The 20,640-nt window shown below is 44.4% G+C and overlaps 1 protein-coding gene across 4 annotated transcripts in view; it reads right to left on the reverse strand.

Annotated features, from left to right (window-relative positions):
- The window catches only part of Wdfy4 (WDFY family member 4), a 228,359-nt gene that overhangs the window by 56,528 nt on the left and 151,191 nt on the right, over positions 1-20,640 (reverse strand). For all 4 annotated transcript variants that reach the window (XM_076931448.1, XM_076931447.1, XM_076931449.1 and 1 more), the window contains 4 exons: positions 13,505-13,653; positions 7,867-7,987; positions 4,689-4,774; positions 3,016-3,078 (listed from right to left, as the gene is read on the reverse strand). In XM_076931448.1, the coding sequence (XP_076787563.1) occupies positions 3,016-3,078; positions 4,689-4,774; positions 7,867-7,987; positions 13,505-13,653 (419 nt within the window). The remainder of the gene's footprint in view (positions 1-3,015; positions 3,079-4,688; positions 4,775-7,866; positions 7,988-13,504; positions 13,654-20,640) is intronic.

Genomic DNA, 20,640 nt, shown 5'->3' on the forward strand with positions numbered 1-20,640 from the left:
CTAAAAGAAGCTGTTGCATATGTGTGAAGAAGCATGCAAGGATGAGTGAGGACTTATACACATTTGACCCATCCCAGAGAACTGTCATTGTACCACCTGACAGGCATCTCTGTAGGGATCCCCAATGTGGTGGGCACAGTTCGTTCATTTACATTATTTCCTCTATCCCTTCTCTGTCTGCCTCCTCCCTAACCAGACTAGAAACTTAAAACAGGTAGAGCATATGCATTGCTGGGGTAGACCCCTTTAAAAGTCTGAGGACAATAGCCTAAGAATGGTTACACCCAGCTGTGGAATTCCTAAATGTTTCACATGATACGTTTTTAAGAGCATGTTGTCCTGATTGGACCAATGAAATAATTTGGTTGGTTCTCAGATCAACATGTAACATACATTGAAAAAATGAAAATCAGTTTGTGAATATTTTGCAAAAATAACCCGGATACTGTGTGTGGTTTGAGGCAGGCATCCTATGCGACTGTTGGTCAGAAAATGCTGGAAGCATAGATACTAAAGTGATCTTAAATCCTGGCTAGAACTGCCTAGGGATGTCCTTGCTTGGCAGACAGCCACAGCTTCCAGCAGACTTGCATGAGCCTAGAGAGCCAGCTGCACATGATGAGCTATTGTGTTGTGTTTATTTTGTTGTTTTTCTTCAGTTACATGAGGTAACAAGCCCTCTCTTTTGCTTCTATTCATTCTTCGGGTGGCTGACGACAGCTTACAGTCAAAATGTCCAAGAGTAATATCAGCTGACCTGCACATTCAGGCTTAGCTTCATCAACTACTGAACTGTGTCCACTATGGCTGGCAAACAGCCACCTCACCACCGATGACCCATGGCAGTGCCCTGCACAGTGCCCTGATTCACCTTGACTTTCCCCTCTGTTAATGACAGAACTAAAGTTCTGCTCCTGTGAGCAAGAACCACCCTCTGTTGAAACTGTCAGTGACTCCATGTTGCCAAGGTGAGTCCTCTCACTTCAGTTCCTATCCTACTTGGTCTGACATGGAGAATGTCTGACCATTCCTTCTCTGAAGCACCTAATAGGCTTTCTAGGGGCTTCCCCATACTTGCAGCCTGGGCTAGCTCTCTGCCTCTTCCTTCTCCACCTCTAGCTGGCTCATCTCTATGTGCTTCCTCCCTGAAGGCCCCTATGTGTACAAGCTCTCCACCACTTTTCCAAGTGCATGCAATCATCTGTTGAATTTGCTCACTCTCCTGGTTTGAAATCCATCAAATTACACCTCATCAGGATCTCCCTAGCCCCTTAAACTCACAAGTTTGCATTTCTGATTATGTGGTATTGTCCCCTGGCCCCTCCGGAAAGTGTGGCAGATATCTCTAAATTCGCGCATCCCTAACAAAGTTCCAGATATGCAACACCTACTGCAGCTCGTTCTGGCTGTCTTCATATCATTTCCCCAACTACTCAGGACTAAGCCTTTCACTTTCTCTAAATCTTCGTTCCCCCTAATGAACACCTCACACTAGTCATCAAATGGCATCACTGTATCTTGAGCACACATCCACAGTCTGACCACTCATCTCTCTCCTGATAGCTCTTATCCACACCAGCATCAGTTCCCCGGACTCACAGTAGCAGGCAGGCTCCCAACCATTCTTTACTTTTGCCCCTGACCTATATGACCTATTCCTGACCTAACTGCCAATGTAATTCTTCTCAAAGATAAGTCAGGTCTGTCTTTCCTCTGTTGACCCCCATCCCCTGCCTCCCAGATATTTGTAAAAATAGCACCATTACCAAGATTCCCCTAAGATTTTATATAGACTCACCAATAAGCCTCTTTCTCTCTTTCTAGTAAATCCCTAAAGGCCACACACACAGCAGCCTTTGCCAGGCTAACCAAGCTCCCTGTAGGGATGCAATTCTGCTCCCTGGTCCCAGCAATGTACCTTTCCTGGTCCCCTCTATGATGAATCTGCCATTGATCAAGTCTTAACTCAAGTTTATTTTTTTTCCTATTAACCCTTTCCTCACCACTCCCTCTTTTGTTTCTCAGACTAAATTGAGATGTACATCCTCCTCATGAGAATAGAATAAACTTAACCAGAATAAGGGAGTCTGGTGTTGCTTAGCTTGTCAATTTCTTGAGCCCCAGATGCCACAAGCTATCAATACTTCAAATAAATAGGTCAGACTCATCCATCTTTAATACAAAGTTACTAAATACCATTCCTGGGATGACAACTGCCCCGCTCTCATATACTCTTGGATAAAACCAGTTTCCCCCCCCCCCCCCCCGTTTTCCTATTCTCATTCCCATCAGAAATATTTACTGATTCCAGATTGGCATTTCAAGAAACTGGGCCTCTGCAGAGGAGATGCTAAGCTTGGGGTCAGAACACACGCCATTCACAGCAAAATGACCCACATAAAAGGCCTTAAGTTCCTCTCTAACTCATTCACTGCCCATTATACAGTGTATCCCTTATCCAAAATGCTTACAACCAGAAATGTTCGAACTTCGGATAATTTTGGAATTTTGAATATTTGCATATATATAATGAAGTGTCTTAAGTCTGGGACCAAGAAATTCATGTTGGCCTGTTGATAGTCAATGTGACTCCCATGTCAGCAGGCTCAGTGGTCGCTTTGCATGCATCCTCTAAACAAATCCTGGAGACAGTTTTATATACTATTTTTAGTATGCCTGGATGGACTGTGACCCATGTGTTACCTGAGATAACACGTAGATGTTTCTACTTGTGACATCCCATTGGTGCTCATAGATTCAGCTTTTGGAGAGTTTCAGATTTTCTAAAGTATATTGAGCCTGCCTTGATCTAGTTTCTGAACATACAGAAACTCTCACGGCTGGTGCATACCTCTTCTCCAGGGCCTGGTTCAGGCTGTGCTGGAGTTAGGCCCCCTGTGGTAGAGGATACTTGCAGTTCAGGTTGGAAAGGAATTTTCAAACAAATGGTTGTGCCCTTTGCACAGCTCCAGAACAGGTGATTGAAGACAAAGCATGTCTCTGCCCCAACATTACCTTAGGTTGAAAGGGTCCTCTGTGGTGCCTTTTCCTTTCAAGCTGGGTTGGAAAGTACAAAAGCTAAACAAAAAGAGAAATAGTCTCATCAGCAGAGTCATGGCCCTCCCACCACCAGCAGCAGAACGATCAGAACTGAGAGTTCCACATCCCCTGTCCACGTCCCTTATTCCATCCTGACCATGGGGCCTCATAGGCTTCTGAGGTACCCACCCCTTTAGCAATCTCTTGCATCACACATTCTAGCTCCATTGATAACAACAATACTGAATCAAAGTGTTTGAAGGTCTTTTGGGGGGGACTTGAATTTCCATGACCAATTTGACAACTACTTCTGTACATTCCTGTGTCTCATTGTGGGTTCAAAGGTTATCTTAAATCTCCTAAAGCACACACTCTGCATTAGAGCTTCCATTAAGCCACCTCCACAGCCTAAGCTCTGGGTTAACATTTGAATCTGACATGCTCTTCACAGACTCCATGGTAAAACTTGGTTCCCGAGGTGCTGCTATTGGAATGTGGCAGAACTGTGGAGAGATGAGACAGAATGAAGGTCTTTAGGTCATGGTTAGGCCTAGTCTTAAAAGGGACTGGGGAACCCAGGCTGCCTCCTCCTGCTCCTGCTTGCTTCCCTGCCATGAGGTGACACCCTTTCCTCATACTGTTAGCATGATACACTGTTGGACAACAGGTCCAGAGTAATGAGGCCAACTGACCAAGTCCTGGCACCTCCAACATGTGACACCAAATAAATCATTCCCTTAGAAAGTGGTTGTCTCAAACATACCATTGGAGTGGCAGAAAGGAAACTCCACATTGCAGAAGAGACATGAGGCAACACTGTGTGTCTGCTCAGCCCATTCAGACAGCAGGAGTTGCACAAACTGAGAAGGCAGCTGACCCAAAGAGGAGTGTCCCTGGCAGACACAAACCTGTACACTATTTTCCTCCATCCACACACAGAGTCCTGAATGGGGCAACTGACCCTGGGGTTACTTACCAGTCAGGGCCACCAGAAAAACAAAGCTGGAAGCTCCCCCTGTCAGAGGGTCAGAGGTCACCTGCTCCCCACTGGACCCCACCTCTGTGTGCTCTGCTGGGGACCAGGACCCTGACCTTCTCTAGGCCACTTCTCTGTGACTTCAGTGACAATAGAGATAAATAGCTCTGCATTTCAAGAATCCAGATGCTGGCCGCCATTGCTTAGATTGACTCATCTACTTGGAGAAGAAAAAGGGAGCTGAAGCAAAACAGCTTCTCTTAGAAAAGATGCCTCAGCGTGCCAGTGGGAGTCAGTGCTTCAGAGCTCTTTCCAGTGAAATCTGAAATTGGGATGACTAGAATTGCAATGCAAATGAGAGATTAAGCCAAAAACAAAAAAGACTTGGAAAACTAGATAATACAGCCAAAATATTCTGGCAGGTTCATTACATACCAGCTTCTTAAAGAGGCTGTGTCAGCATGGCTTCCTTCCTTCAGTCACTGGCCCCATCCCCTAAACAGGCTTCTCTGTTTTAGTTTGTACTTTGTTCCAAAAGCCAGAAAGCTCTTTGTGCCTCACCTAAATTCTGCTTGCTATGGGTTGGGGACACATCCTCAGAGCTTGGAAATCTCTGCTTCTCTGTTCGCAGTTTAGGGTCCTTGCTTTGAAAGGAGAATTTGTCAGTCCTTACCTTCTGAAGGCTTTACTCCGGTCGCTGTTGTAGAAGACAAGGAGCTTGGAATACCCATTTTGAAAGAAGATCTCCAGGGCAATATCCTATACAGAGAATCTACTTTTATTATGAATGACAATTCCCACACAGAAGTGCTCCTGGGTGTCAGAGCAGGTGGCAGTTGGGCACATGGGTCTCTGTGGTAGGAAGTCCTTATGGTTAGTGCAGACCTCTCTCTGGGGTTGAAAATCTTGGCGATAGGTGAGTGGGGCTCTTATAATAACATGTCCAGTGAAGCAGGAAGTGAAGACTTCCTTTGCAGGATGGGTGAAGAGCAGACAAAGAGAGCATGCTCAGTTGCACACTCAAGTTGCATGTCATTTCTGGGTCATAGGCTTGGTTTCCGAAAGTAGGACTCACTTCACCAGAAACCCTCAGAAGCTATAGAGTAGGGATGACTCTCCAGATGAGCACCATGCTATGTTCATCTGCAGATGTAAGATGATGGAGTCCTCCCCACACCCAAGTTGTGGAGCCATTCTGGTGTGACCATACACTGCGGTTCCTGAATAAACTCTACATGTTTTTTTTTTTTTTTTTTTTTTACTTATCCTTTGGCCATTTCTCTCTCTCTCTCTCTCTCTCTCTCTCTCTCTCTCTCTCTCTCTCTCTCGCTCGCTCTCTCTCTCTCTCTCTCTCTTGCTCTCTCTCTCTCTCTCTCTCTCTCTCTCTCTCTCGCTCTTCCTTCTATTCCAATCTAATTCATGTAATAGACTTGAAAGAAGAAACACCACCATTCCAGATGTGGGATGAGCCTCTGGGATGATGTGGCATCAAGGAAGGAGAATTCCCAGGGGTGGTGGGAGAACCAGGGAGACTGAGGCCTGGACAAGGAGGGCCAAAGGTCAAAGACTTGGGTCTAGGGTTAGGCAACCAGCAATAAACACCCCTTGCTTCTCCTGGTAATCAGTAAGTTCTCTCAGTCCAGTAATCCCAGCAAGAGGGGTATTTACATGGGTACCTCCAAGTGCCTTTCTACCAAGACATGTAAGAACATGGGATGCTTTACTCTACAAAGGGAAACATAAATAACAAGGGGACAGACGGTGGAATCCAATCCTTAGAAGCTACAGCTTACCCAGATTCTGAGTGACTGGCTCTAACTCTCCTAGGAGAACCCAGAACTGGATAATAAATGATTCTCCCTCAACTACCCTGTTCGTTGGATACACTGGAAGTTCCCCAGGTCCCACTGACTTTCACAACCATCCAGAAAACAACCACCTGGAAGCAGTCACTATTTCCTAGGAAGGAGGAAACATACTCTTGGTGATACTAAGCTGTGTGTGTAACCTGTGAGACAATCATAGAAGCCTAGGAAGGGATCAACAATCTACTGTGTGCCCAATATGTGTTCAGTGCTGTATCCACGGTGTGGAAAAGGCAATTACCATGACCAGAGGGTGAGGTGGCCTGGAGAAGTGATCAAGAAAGTACCAGGATCAACTACCTTGCCTGGCATCTATCTGGTGGGGACTTCTTCCATACTCTGCTTCCTCACATTCTCCTTTCCTTTAGAAAGAGCTCAGGGTAAAAAAAAAAATAAGCAGGAAATTCTTTGAACAAAAGTATCAACAATGGACTCAGTAGAGGCCAGCAGGATAGCTACAACTCTTTAGAATTTACTCTCCCTAAAGATCTCCTGAGCTTTATGCTTCAGGGAATAATGAGGCTCTTACAAGAAGTTTACATGAAGAATTAAAGTATTCCATATACCACAAGTGAAGCCACAAATCCAAGGAACCCTTGGTAGGTTCTTCCAAGTCAAGTAGTGCCTCTTTCTGTCCTTGGGAACTATCCCAGAAACTGCAGAGAGAGATAAACCCTGGTCCTCTTCTGTTGGGGTTGGTTTTGTACACTATGTATTCAGATGCTAATTTCTATGCCCAGACATCTGGTTGAAGTCTGGGAATTGGCATGATCAAGCATCTCTGGTCTAAATGTTATGCAAAAATTGTTTTCCATCACCTCTGATTGGTTAATAAAGAGCTGATTCAGCCAATAACTGGGCAGAGGAAAGAGAGAAGACAGGGTTTCTGATCCCAGTCAGAGGATTCCAAAGAGTCAAGCAATGGAGGAAAGGAAGAGAAGGTATGGGAGAACCAGGAGGAGTCATCATGAAGACATACATGGATCAGAGAGAGCCTGAGCAAGACCCAGGTTACAGGTCAAGGATCACATGGCTGGGAAGTAGCCAAGCTAAGCATAGTAGCTAGCATAGTAGGGTTAGGATAGATAAGTACCTGACCAGTTATAGGGCTTGCAGCTTGTTAATAAAATATACCAGATCTCTGTGGCATTTATTCGGAGGCTAAAACAGGATAGAGTGGGCATAGAAATGCATCGCCCTTGGGAGCAAAGGAGGCTAAGCCAGCCCTTGAATTATATTTACCAGTCTCTCATCTTCCTGTGTCCTGAAGCTGCCTTGAAGGCCTAGAGAGGTATCCCTGTCCTTGCTGATGGTCAGACTGATGGTTGTATTTGGGGGTGTACAACACTGGGGCCCAGAGCTCTTCCTTCTACCCACGCTGCAGGTGATGCTTCTAAATGGAATGGTCTATGCAGAATGTTGTGCAGGAGCTCATGGCTGAACTCATTCCCTTACAGGAGCCATTCTATCTCTGTTTAGGACATAGGAAGCCCTTGTAGGCAGTGGAGATGCTCTGGGAGATGTGTCAGAGGGGCCAGTCATCAGGTCCCTAAATCATTTGGCCTGGGAGATAATGAGAAGCTCAGAGCTGGGCAAGTCCTGGGGAAAGTCAGGAGGAGACTGGTGATGTATTCAGGATGCCTCTGGATCACAAGCTCTCTGTGAGGCCCACAATTCCTAAAGCTTCAGCATAGTTTTATATCACAGAGAAGATGCCGACTCCCAGAAGACTCTGTGAGCTAGAACTGCCCATCAGATTTTGCCCTGGCTGGAGAGCCTGTTGAGATTGCTAGAGCTCCAAGTCCACTGGGATCCAGATGAAGCCCAGGGAAGTGATATTCAAGGTTTCTCCATAGGAGTTCTGGGCTGTGTATAAGAGCCAAGAGGGATCACAGGAATATATCGCTGATGGCGCCTGGTTCACCTATATCATAATAAGCAAACCACCTCCTTACACCATGGGTGGGTCAGGGCCCCTCAACTAACCTGAAGGAGAAAGCGGGCCTGCCGGAGCTCTCTGAGGTCACTGTAGGCATGGCGCTGGCAGGAGTAATGGTCCAAGGACCGGTCTTTGCTGCACATGTTGAAAATGAAGGGATCGCTGATACTGAAAAGGAAACAAGATGTGCTGTACACACTTGTGGACATCCATAAGAGAAGGTACTTACACGCTACCCCCAGTTACTACCCTCTCCTAGCCCCACAGGTTTCAGAGTTATACTGGAGGAGGGCTGTAGTTATGCCAATTGCTTTACTGATTTAATGAGCTGATGGCCTCCCATATCTACTCAGTTCTGCCCTTGAAGAGTACTCTGAGAGCTAGCCTCATGGGTGGAGTGTCATGTGGACCCAGGGTACAGGGGATGGGTATATGAAAAAAACTTTCTAGGTTCAGAAGTCTGCAAATTTGTTACACCACATGGATCTTTGGTACTTTGGACCCACTTCCTCCAATCCTGAGTCTTTAGTGGCCCTGCAAGCTGTTTAGATAGACCATCTAGAATTGTTGGATGTACCTGTCATGAGACAGAGAGTTATTGAATTAGAAGACATGGTATAATGACATGGCAGAAAGAACCAGGTGCTGGAACTCATTTGGTTTGCAAGATCCAGGCTTTATTGACGGAAAAGTATTGATTACTTTCTAAATTCTCTAAAGCTGGGCCTTGGAGGGCAACCAGCATCCTACCAAAGAGCAGAGCAGAGACATGTGTGACCTAAGTCCCACCTCCTGCAACATGGAGGAGTAGCCTGTAGGACACAGAAGATGGTCCGGGAATGGGATCTCAGGAGGCTTTCCATCAAAAGGTTCAGAATGAGCCTGCCTCCTTGGAAGCAAGTGGAGAGGGCAGAGAACCTCAGATTTGTCTGGATACTTATTCCCAAAGAGAACATCCTGTGTATTTGAGGTGACTTGGGGAGCTCTCAGCACTCACACAGATGGAGTCTTGAGAAATAAAATTAACTCTCTTTATAGAGAGATCCATTTGTGAATAGCTAGGCCATGTAGCCATGTTATTTAGATTTTTATTTTATCTCAAACTTTGTATACATCACCACAAACATTCTAAACATTCTGATAAGATTTCTACATTCAGATAAATAACACCTGCCCAAACACATCAATGCTAAAGAAAATCATATCCTAATCAGAGGCCTAGAAAGGCCAGAGGTGAATGAACCCTTGCCATGGGGAGAGGGGTAGTAGCAGGGCAACTGTTTCATCTTCTCCTGGCGCTAGCCCCAGAGGAGCCCATGAGGTTGCCATGCTACCATTCTGTGGCTGAGAGGAGTCAAGTTCTCACAGACTTGGTGGGGGTTTCTAGTCTAGTCACTGGTGGCCCAGGTTCCATACTACGAGGAGCTTGGACTTCCACATTGTTCCTGTTGGACAAGGTGGAAGTCTAGACTCTGGGTAGCTCCTTATACAGCTATCTTTAAGGACACAAACTTGGCTCTTTGCAACCCCTCCTGACCCTCCTCAGAGCAGCCCTCCTGGACCCTCTGGTCAGAGCCACATCGCTATAGGGCTAATCAAAGAGAAAATGTGGTTTGAGTTTTGAAAGCCTTGGCCAGGAGGCTGTTGCTGGTGGGAGCCCATTATGCATTACTACAGCCACTGCTGGGTCAGTTGAGTTGTTTCCAAGTATTTCTGACTTTCATGGGAGTGGGGGGTGGGGGAGCGCAGGATTGGTGATTATTTTACCTCCTGCCTTTTCCTTACTCTAAACAGCATTCAGGCCAAGGTCTGGTGGGAATGACAACCACTAATCTTTCTTGTGCTCCATAGTCTCCTGCTATGAGACCTAAGAAACCTCTCTCTATACCTTAGCTCCTCCACAGAGTTGTCCAACATCTCCTGTGCAGGCTGGACAAAGTAGAGTACTTTGATCATAGCTTCTGTCCCCTCATCTTCCCCTGAGCTTTGTGTATGCTTGCTAAGTGACTGCCATGCTCCCTAGCTGCTCAGTACTAGGGGGGTTTAATCCGGTGTTTATTTTGATACTGGATAAATACTAAATGAGTCTCCCCAACCATGCTCCTTTCCAGTTATAAATCTGGAAGCTGCTTTCCAGAGGTGATTCTTCCCCCAAGGTTGCGTTTTTGCTATTGTATCAAACTTAGGTCCTCTTGACTCTTAAACTCAGGTTCATTCAGTAGTGTCCTTGGAAGCTCTCCTCAGAGTTTTTGTGGAGCCTTTTCCAGCTCCCACTTTTTAGTTTACCCCATGTTATGGGTCCCACAACCAACACCCACAAACTGTGGGTAGCCTGTACTGGAACATGGGGCTTTGGGGAGAAAAGACACAGCCATGTTTTTCTCATGCCTATAGAATCTACATAACCATGTAGGACAGAACGGGCAGACATGCATCCTCAGAAAAGTTAAACTATGTCCATTGTTGAGTACACTGTTGACATTCAAGTTTATGCTGGTCAAATGCAGTATTTATACAGGTGTCACTGGGTGCTCTAGATAACCACTCTTACATATCATGCTAAATAAATCAAAATAGATCAGCACTCAGACATCCAAGGTTAATAAGAAGGAAGGAGCAGGTTGGTCTTGGTTCATTACTAAGAGAATCTGTTGTTGCAGGTCACAGGACGCTGTTCAGAGTCCTACTTCCAGGCAATCATCTTGACATATAAAATTGTCTAGAGTAACTTTAATATAAATTTTAATAATTGTATCAGGGAAACCCACCATGTCAGGTAAGTGATAGTTGTGAAGCTTACTGGCCTAGTCTTCAACAGCTGAAGTAGGTTTCAAAGAAAAATATACTTCAGTTTGCCTCTATGCGAAGTCACTCGATTTTGTCAGAATGACTCTATGCACTGGTAGTGCATAGCTGGAATCGCTCAGGAACCTGTACTCTTTAGAGAGATCGTGTCACCATAGCTGTAGAGCCACCACTGTGTCACACACATGATAGATGTTTAGTAACTTTGCAGAACTGAACTCAACAGAGAAATGATGCCCAACACTATCCATGGGCAGGAAATAAGTGTTCTGTCCCTGACCTCCAAGGTTCCCATGGATGCTACTGTTTAGGATAGAACTGTGACTTCCTAGAGAGATATGTTTATGTCACAATGTGACTTTCCTTGAAATTGGGACATTTATGAAAACCTTCAAGTTAAAATCAAGTCACTGGAGTGGGCTCTAATCCAATAGAACTTCTGACATCATAAAAGGGGACTTCTGTGAAGACCCAAGAAGGAAGACAGCTGTGTAGCTGGCATATGTGTCTATAAACAATCCAAGGAATTCCAAGGATTGCCCAGACACCAGAAGCTGAGGGGATAGGAAGGCTTCTTCCCCTGAGCAGCTAAGAAAATGCTGCTGACACCTTGATTCATCCTTTTAGCTTGTAAGGCTGTGTAAGTATAAAATTCTGTGATCCTTTTAGGCCACCTAATTCTTGACAGCTCTAACAAACAAATACAGCCACTAAACATTCCACTGAGGAGAGAGCCCAGTATTACTAAGAGCCAAGCTTCTCTGTCCAGTTACCTGTTCTTGGACTTGATTGGAGATATTTTTATGGTGCAGCAGCAAGCCTCCTCCAAGGTCTAATGCTCAGCTATGCTCAACTCGATGGATTTTAGAGAAGCATTTCAGGGTTGGCCAAGCTTTATTTTTAACAGGCTTATTTATGTACCTTCCTTAGCCTCCATGGTCAAAATAAGACCTAATTCCCATTAATCTTACAGGATCTGGGAGCCTGGCTGGGATAGCTGCTTCTCTATTCATGCCAGCACCTTCTCATACCTTAGAGAAGATTGGGGGCGGTGGCTGTCTGATTAACAAACAGTTCCTTGGAGTGACTAAAAATACCCAGGCAATTCCCTGGAGATACCCCCAAGGTAGTCAGTCAGTCGTTTCCACTCTACCTGCATTTTAGGAAGTAAATTTCCAGACAAGGGAAATCACTCTCGCCATTACAAGTCAAGTGTCCAACCACTGGGCTTCTATTGCAAGTGCAGGGATAGACAACTTGATGGTTAAAACAAAGTGTAGCTGATCAATAGCATCTTATCTAAGGCCAGCTTAATCTAAGCCCAAGTGAAGCTTGAAGCGATAGGTTGTGCATGTCATTACACGGGCATGCTGAGCAGTAGAAAGAGCAGAGAGCTTTCATCAGCATAGAAAGGCCAGCCTGCGGACCCACTGTCTGTATTGATCAGTATCAATAAAACATGAGTGAGAAGATGGAATGAGTGTGCCAAGTATTAATTATACTCTTCCAGCTTTGGAAAATCATCAAAGACTTGTAGCAATGGGAGAGGTTTTGGTATGAATAAAAGATGGAAATTAGCAAAAGAGGACATCAGTAAGTATAATAAAGCAAATTTCAACCCTAATCTAAACAGAGGGAGCCGGCATACATGCACATACCTTTTAACTCAGGCTTTCTGAAAGCATGATAGCTGGGAGTTAAAACTCTTACAACTGAGAGGTCAAGACTGGATTCTTTGCCAACATCCAAAAACAATGGCTTTTAAAGTATATAGTCCCTGGTGACTAGTAGAATCAGCCTGAGCTAGGAGTTGGCAAAATATCAGATCCCACCAGAATTAGAAACTAGAAAAAGGGCAGAGCCCAGAAGTCTATGTTCCAATGATCCCTCTGGGTGACTTTAGAGTAAGCCACTTTGAAAGTCACTAGACTAAGAAGTTGCTATGTCTTCATAGGAACCATGGCAGAACACACTGAAAAACTTTTCATCTATCAAGAGCAAAGACCATGAGAAAACCTACAACTTGACAACTGCAAAACACTATTGGTCTTACTTCGGACGGTTGTCCTTCATGAGCACAGAGTGGAGGACTAGTCAGTAGGAGCTGGCTGAACCCAGAAAGAACAAACATCTGTCACTACAGAGGGGCCTTGAGATTTCCTGCTAATAATGTCTGCTTCTAGTTGTGGTAAAGATGGAAGACTCCACTTCCGTTTCTCATTTGGTCACTTTGCATTGTCTTTCTTGAGATAGGAGTCTCACTTATAGCTCTTGCTGGCCTCAAACTTGGCATCTCCCTGCCTCAGCTTCCTGAGTGTTGGGATAACCCATGTGCCACCCTACCTGAATAATGGCTGGGAAAGTCCTATCCAAATCGCAGCCCTTATTGGATCTTAGCCGTATCATCAGGTAGCTCTCCATTACCACATCAGAGGCAGGATGCCTCACAACTATGGTAACAGAAGTGCCCATGTATTATGTATGATTTGTTCCAGAATGATAGTGTGCTCCAACCTTTTTTTCCAATAAGCCTGTCTGTGTAGCCCATGTCACTTGAGTGCCTCAGGCAGTAGCCACTGTCTCATATAGAACAACGGGCAATCCGCCAGTTGTTGAATATATACCCTGATGTGATTGAAGTCTGTTATCCAAATAACCTGAGAGAAGGTCCCCAAGTGCTATGATACATTGCCTGGCAGGGGAGACATACAGGGCTGCCATGATGTTAGCCAGTCCATAGGCTGGCTTTGGAGAATCAGGACCATGGCTTCTAATTTATTCCATGGCTCTAAGCCTATGGTAAACAGTAGGAAGGGGAAGAGAGGGAACCAGATGTAGGCAGGGCCTGGAGGAATCTGCCGGGGGAAGTGGAGAACTCACTTGGATAAGCAGTGCTGGGTACAGTAGACATCGCCTGTAGGGGACAGAGTAAAGTTTTCACAGATGTAGAAGTGCTGCTGGCCAAAGAGCAGGATCCCCTCTGAGACCAGGTAGCCCTGCACAATCACCATGGGGAGCTTCTGTGACACCTGGAGGGAGAGAGGATGCCAGAGTCAGACTGCATGCCAGGCTAACATGCCCATAATTTTTATGAAGAACTCACAAGACATTTTGGAGGTCTCAGTGGTAGTAGCTTGCAAGAATGGCAGGCTATTCTATCTCAACCACACCCCACGTGGAACATTGATACTCATCACCCTGTAGTTTATAATCTATACCCACGGGCACATCCACCCTAATCGATCCATCTGGATGTCATTTAAAATATATATAGTTCTTATTTTTGAGATTATAATTATACCATTTCTCCCTTCCCTTTCATCCCTCCAAACCCACTGACATATCCCTCCTTACTCCTTTTCAAATTCAAGGCTTCCACTGCTATTAATTATTGATATATATTAAATACAACCTGTTCAGTCTGTATAATGTTACTTGAAACATTTGGTATTGAATAACCAATTGGTGTGCTCCAACGGGAGACTCTCTCCTGCTCTCAGCATTCCTTAGCTGCCTGCAGTTCTTTGTGTAGGACTAAGTCTCTTTTCCTTTCTCCTATCCCCATTAGCACATCTCTTGTTCTTGTTTTGGCTTGGCTTAGGCAGTCATGTTGATAAGCTTTCTAGGAGTATCTTCTAACATTCCTAGGAGACACATATCACAACAAATTCCCTGATTCTCTAGCTCTTTCGATCTCTCTGGCCCCTTCTTCTGCAACATTTCCTGAGCCTTATGCTGGGGAGCATTTTGTAGATGTACCACTGGGGACTCACTGCTGTGGTTCCTAAGCATGTCAAAGTCATTTCTGTTACATTAAGCTCCATAACAAACAAAGCATTCCCCAGTTCATAATGAGATGAGTTTTACTGGGGACAAACATTTGTCCAGGGACTATCTGGTGAGAGCCAATGAGTAGTTGAGACAGTAATAGAACCCAGGTATGTTTGGAACAAGTGCAAGCTTGGTACTGCTGTCTCTGTAAAGCCAAAGCAAATAATGGGTACAGGATGTTCATTGTCCATGTAGACACTTGCTCCTGGATCACAGACCATACTCCTTCACTGACAGATAGCACCTGAGGCAGGATTGTATCCCTTCCCAGTGATAACTTGCCCCCAGCAACAGGCCAACATGGAGCCATGAGGCTAGAGCCCCTTTGCCTCAATTCAGAGCCACTGTTCAGGTGTGATCAGCTTTGCATTACAACCGTATCAGGCCAGTTCTGACTTTCCCACTCCAAAATACTTCCTGAGAGCATATCCATGTGGAAATCCTAGCTAGCTTTCCAGGGATTCTGACGTGTGACAAAGACTTAGATTCCAGCATGAATGAATGCATAATGAAAGAAACCCAAAGGGACTAAGAATAAGGCCAAGGTCCATATTATCTCCAAGTATTTCCATCCTTACAAATGCAAAACTAAAAGGCAGGAGTGGCACACACTTATAATGCCAGCACTAAAGTGTGAAGGGGCAGAGGTGACTGGGAGAGATTGACTCAAAGACTGAGTGTGGTGCATACCTGTAAATGCCAGTACTAAGATCTGAGGGAAGGTATGTGTGTAAGTGGGGTGTGTATGTGTGTGTGTGTGTGTGTGTGTGTGTGTGTGTGTGTGTGTGTGTGGTGTGTGTGTGGTGTGTGTGTGGTATATGTGTGTGAGTGTGTGTGTATGTGATGTGATGTGTGTGAGAGTGGGTATGTGATGTGTGTGTGTATGTATTGTGTGGTGTGTGTGTGATGTGTGTGTGTATGTATTGTGTGGTGTGTGTGTATGTGAGGGAGTATGTGATGTGATGTAATGTGTAGGCGGGTGTGAGTTTGTGGTATGTGTGTGTGAGAGAGAATGTGTGTGTGAGTGTGTGTGTGTGTGTGCTGGGGAGTTATCTAAAGGCTAAATGTGGCATACATCTGTATTCCCAGTACTTGGGATTCTGAACCAGGAGGATTAGTTGCAAGGATTGTTTGAAGCTAGCCTGGACCACAAATGCCATCTCAGAAACTAGATAAGTTAGTAGAAGTCTCACCACAGTCACCGGCACTGTGATTTGAATGAGGTTTGTTCTAGCAAAGTCTATGCTGAGGTTCAGTTCCTGCAAACACAGCCTGAGCTGGCTAGGCCTTTAGAAAAAGGCAGTTAGGGCTTTATCATAGATCCAATCAGTTTTGCTATTTGGTAGAGTCAATTGTTAGGTTTGGTGGACTCAATGGTTGGGTTTGGTGGATTCAGTGGTTTGGTTAGATTCAGTGGTTTGGTTTGGTGGATTTAGTAGTTTAGTGGTTCAGCCTGGTGGGTTCTGTGGTTTTGTAGGCTCGGTGGTTCAGTTTTTGGATTTATTGGTTTGGTGGACTCCATGATTTGGCTTGGTGGATTCAATGCACTGTGATCTTGGAATGTTTCTTTTACAGTGAGATTACAAAGACTAGAGAGAACCAGACCAGGAATCAGGGGATGTCTGGCTGCTTTGCAAAGGCCTTCTGAATGCAAGTCTGGCTTTCTCTACACTTTTCTGTCTTTACATAAGCACCATATTTCAGTTACCTTGCTACAGCTAGTCTTTTCCTTGCACAGCCCACCACAGAGCCCCTTCCTGTAGACTTGTCTGATTTTCACTATAGCTGCAGGCTATTCCCATGCAGCATATTTGACCAATCTTTTACAGATTAAATTGCTTTCAGATATTTGGCATATGTAGTGCTGCCAAGCTCATTCTGGACATGTCACTTTGAATTGGTGGGTGCACCGAAGGAATAAAGTTCTATGAGCAAGACTGGAGGCTCAGGGTGAGGAGGTTTTAAATTCTCATAGTTATTGCCAATTGTTCCCTTGCAAAGTATCACTAAATTTATGCCTTGCCAGCATTGTTAGGAGGGTACTTACTACAACTTGAATTCAGTTTGACTATATCTTCCAAGGACTCGAAGTTTAATGCCCATTGTGAAGTAAGAGAGTAGAGAGGAGGGGCTCTCTGAAGCCCCTAGTATATGTATATTTACATTTATAGTATATTAATAATATGTAGTATACTAGTATATAAAGAACTTCATCAGGGTGAAGCTTCTAAGACTGGGTGCTTTCCTTAAAAGAATATCAGAAGAAAGATACATTTACACACACTCCCTGTATCTTGTTACATGATGCCCCGTGTCACCCTGAGACTCTGCCATCTAGAAGATAATCACTAAATATGGGCCCTCAGCCATTCAGACTCATAAACCTAAAGAAATCTCTTTTCTTCACAAAGCGACGAGCTTCAAGTTCTTTAGTATAGTATGGCAATACACACTGAAAACAGAGAATTATGCCAGGCTGCCTAAACTTTTTCTTTTCTTGTATTTCTTGTATTTCATTCTTGCAGGTGAAATTTGGAGGTCCCATTCCCACATTCATAAGGTAGTACACGAAGCCACAGCACCAACGCTGGCATAGGCACCCCCAGAACATCTTCCCTCCCCTCAGTACCATCCCCTTAAAACCCTCACGGTTCCTGCAGTGAAGCTTTGGAGCACATGCCACAATCTGATCCGATGCCTCCCTTTGGGGAGGCTTAAGTAACAACCAGAATAAACCAAACCACAAGAAAAAAAAATGTCTAAAGAGAGCTGGGTTAATAGCTTAAAAATTGATTCTGCTAGAAAAAGAAAATGGCATTTTAAAAACTAGAAAATGAGCCCAAGTGAACTATTACCTGCTCTTCCATTTAAATTAGCCCTGAGAGGGCTCCATCCGTGTTTACTCATGACTAAGAAATCCCTCATGCCTTGACGCTATCGATCACTTCAGACAAGGGAAACTTTTGCTTCTCCAGGAGAAGTTTTTAAAGACCTGCTAGATGATGTATGGTCATTCCCAGTGGGTGGATAACTAAGAAAGTAAATATACTTCCATCTGCAGATGGTGACCAACAGGTTGGCAAGCCAGAGAGGCTGGAGATCAAACACGAGGGACAACAGCAACCAGAGTCACTTGGTGTCAGCTCATAAGAGAACATGGTCCCAAAGCAAGGTCTCGGTGATGTATCTAGGAAGGGCAAGATCATCCGCACGTCTTTGGAAGCTGTTGCGGGCATAATTAGTCTATAATCTTGTGCAGCACTGAAGTTTGTAGGTGGAAAGACTGAGGTTCAGAGGGGTCAGTGGAAGCAGCCATTATTGGAGAGGCCCACACACCTATTCTATTCTTTCTCTTCTATTTGTGAGCAGGTAAACAATGTAACTCTTTCTTGTGCCCTCAGTACATACAATTAGGACTAGCAAAAAACTCAGGTGCAATCACCCCTTGGTATCCTTGGGGATGCTTTTAGAACTTCTGTCCACTGTTACCAAATTTTACAGAAACTGTAGAGTCCCTTCTACAGCTTCCATTGCTTTAAATAATCTTTATAGATGACTTATAATACTTAATATCATGCCAGTACTCTCTATACTGCTGTACTGTATTATGTAGGGAAGAATGGACAGATTAGAGCCTGCAAGGCTCTAATATATATATATAGATATAGATGATATATAGATAGATGATATATAGATGATAGATATATAGATATATTGATATATATGGATATAGATATATAGATATATATCATATCTAATATACATATATACATACACACACACACACACACACACACATATATATATATATATATATGGTTTTACAGGTGGTTGAATCCATTGATAGCCTCTGAGGGTATGAGGGTTTGATTATATACTTGATTTTCAAAAATATTGCTGAGAAAAAAAACTAAATTAAAACTATCAAGAAGGGACAGGCTACCAGAATCATAATTGGATTCATTCTCATGAAAAGTCCCTACCTTTTCTAAGTGGACCACAATTACCTCGAGCTTCAGTCACAATAGGAATGAGAGAAAAGCATCCTAAAGCAATGTGGAGGTTCCTCTTGCTTGCGTGCATCAAGGCAGCAATAAGGCAAAGAAGCACAGTGCTGGGCCTCTTTAAGAACTCTTTCCCAGACAAGGAGCAGGGATGCCCCCTGCCTGCCAGGCTGTGCCACTTCCACAGTAAGCAATGAAGCCAAGCCTCTCTCCTCTCTCTGCAGGCTCTGGGGACCAGGTGGAAAGATAGTGACTTTGACACTGTTTGCCTGCTCCAGTGTAATGTGAAACATACCACAAACCCCAAAGACAGTTCAAAGCACAGTGCTCACCACGGCAGTCCCTGAGGCTATGCCCACCAGCCCTTCACTGACAGTGTGTTTAGCCAGGGTCTCTGAGTGTTATAAACCTGGACTTGAGGGTCTGCTGAGATCTGAAAAACTACAAAGGTTTCCATGGCTGACAGGATAATAGACAGGGGTTGGATCACGAGGGATCTAGCCTAATTAATCAGTGTTTTAGTTTACACATGAATTTGCCATTTCATGCCATGTGGGCCCTAGCTGGAGAAAGTGAGTCCCTTTGGATCTTTCCTTTGCCCGGCTGCTCACTTTGTCTTGCTGCTTCCTAGTCACCAGTGAGCAAGCAATCCCTGCTACATGTTTCAGCCACCACGATATTCTCCCTCAACTCAGACCTAAAGCAGCAGAGCCGAATAGAGCTAAAACAATTCTTTTAAAAGTTGTTTTCCTTAAGTGTTTTGTCACAGTGACAAAAAGCTAACTAATAGGTATTTATTTCCTGGAAAGGGCAGAATATGTAAGAGTCATCAAGGCAGCTGCACAAACCTCTTCCCTAAAGGTTTCAGTTTAGCAGGTGCAGAGTTGGGGCTTAATAGTAGCATTCTGAGAACACACCTAGAAGATGCTGTTGTAGATGACATGAAGAAAACGCACTAAGAAGGTGAGCCAAGAACACCAGCGAGGCAGAGAGCAAAGCTGTTTTATCTGATTTAAGCTTGCTGCTTGGAATACACCTTTCTCTTTGTTTCTCCCTTAATTTACTCTTGCACAGCAGTATTAGCAAGTGGCCCACCCACTGGAGACACAGAAGGAATGGAATCCTGCCCTCAAGAGGTTTATGGTCTAACTGAGGCTGCTGTAAAGCTAAGGTGGAAAAGGACAAGCTTTTGAAAATGCAGTGAAGGTTGTCTACCATAGGCTGCATGGGAGTGACTAAGTCACAGAGAGGTGACCCCAAAGCTGAATTAGTTACAATACATACATACATATATACATACATACATACATACATACATACATACATATTTAAATGTGTCTATGTGTGTGTAAGAAGCACTTCTGTATAATTAGGAAAAGGGTTAGCCATGAACATGCATGTGTGTGCATATATGTATGTGTGCATGAATATGAGCTTATGAATGTACAGAAACGAGGAAGGCAATTTATAGGTCAACTTGCAGCCACCTTGTGTAAAAAGTATGTTGCAGAGGGCCTCAGAAGGCACTAAGCAGGGATGATGTGGGCAGCTGTGCTTTTTATCAAGTCCTAGTGATTCACTGGAACAGGCAGTTCAGAAACAACACCGTTAATACCCTTGTTAGCCTCCTGCTAGCAGCTTTAGTTCAAAATACCCGGGAGCTTGTGAGAGATGCTGTCCAGAGCAAAAATGTCTCCCTTTGATCTGGCTACCATGGTCAAAGTCACATTTGACATTTAGTTTGTATGCAAAAAAAAATTTAGTTGTTTAATTTGTCATGTAATCAAAAAGAATAACAAAGAGCAGAAAGAACCTAACGCTGGAATGGAGTTCTAAGTCTGGATGGACCCGGAAGCTCCATGGAAGGGTACGAGATACTATCCCCTGAATTTAGTGACTGACAGGCCCACAATTAACATGCATTAAATCCACCACACAAACAGCAAATGGAGCTGTTTGCAGGGAAATGTGCTGTAGTTCTGGGAATCATTAATCAATGGTGCAAAGGCAGCGCTGAGTAACGGAATAATTACCTTCCCAGGTATTGCTGGAGGCAGCGAGGGCTCAGCTGATCACACAAGGAAATGAGTTCTGCTGAAGCCACCCTGGAGTCCCAGGGCTGTGACTTCCCTGGGTCCTGGATAGTTCCTGCAACTCCAAATGTCTCAGCAGAGAGAGAGA

Source organism: Arvicanthis niloticus, chromosome 3, assembly GCF_011762505.2.
Source record: "Arvicanthis niloticus isolate mArvNil1 chromosome 3, mArvNil1.pat.X, whole genome shotgun sequence".
Taxonomy (NCBI): Eukaryota; Metazoa; Chordata; class Mammalia; order Rodentia; family Muridae; genus Arvicanthis; species Arvicanthis niloticus.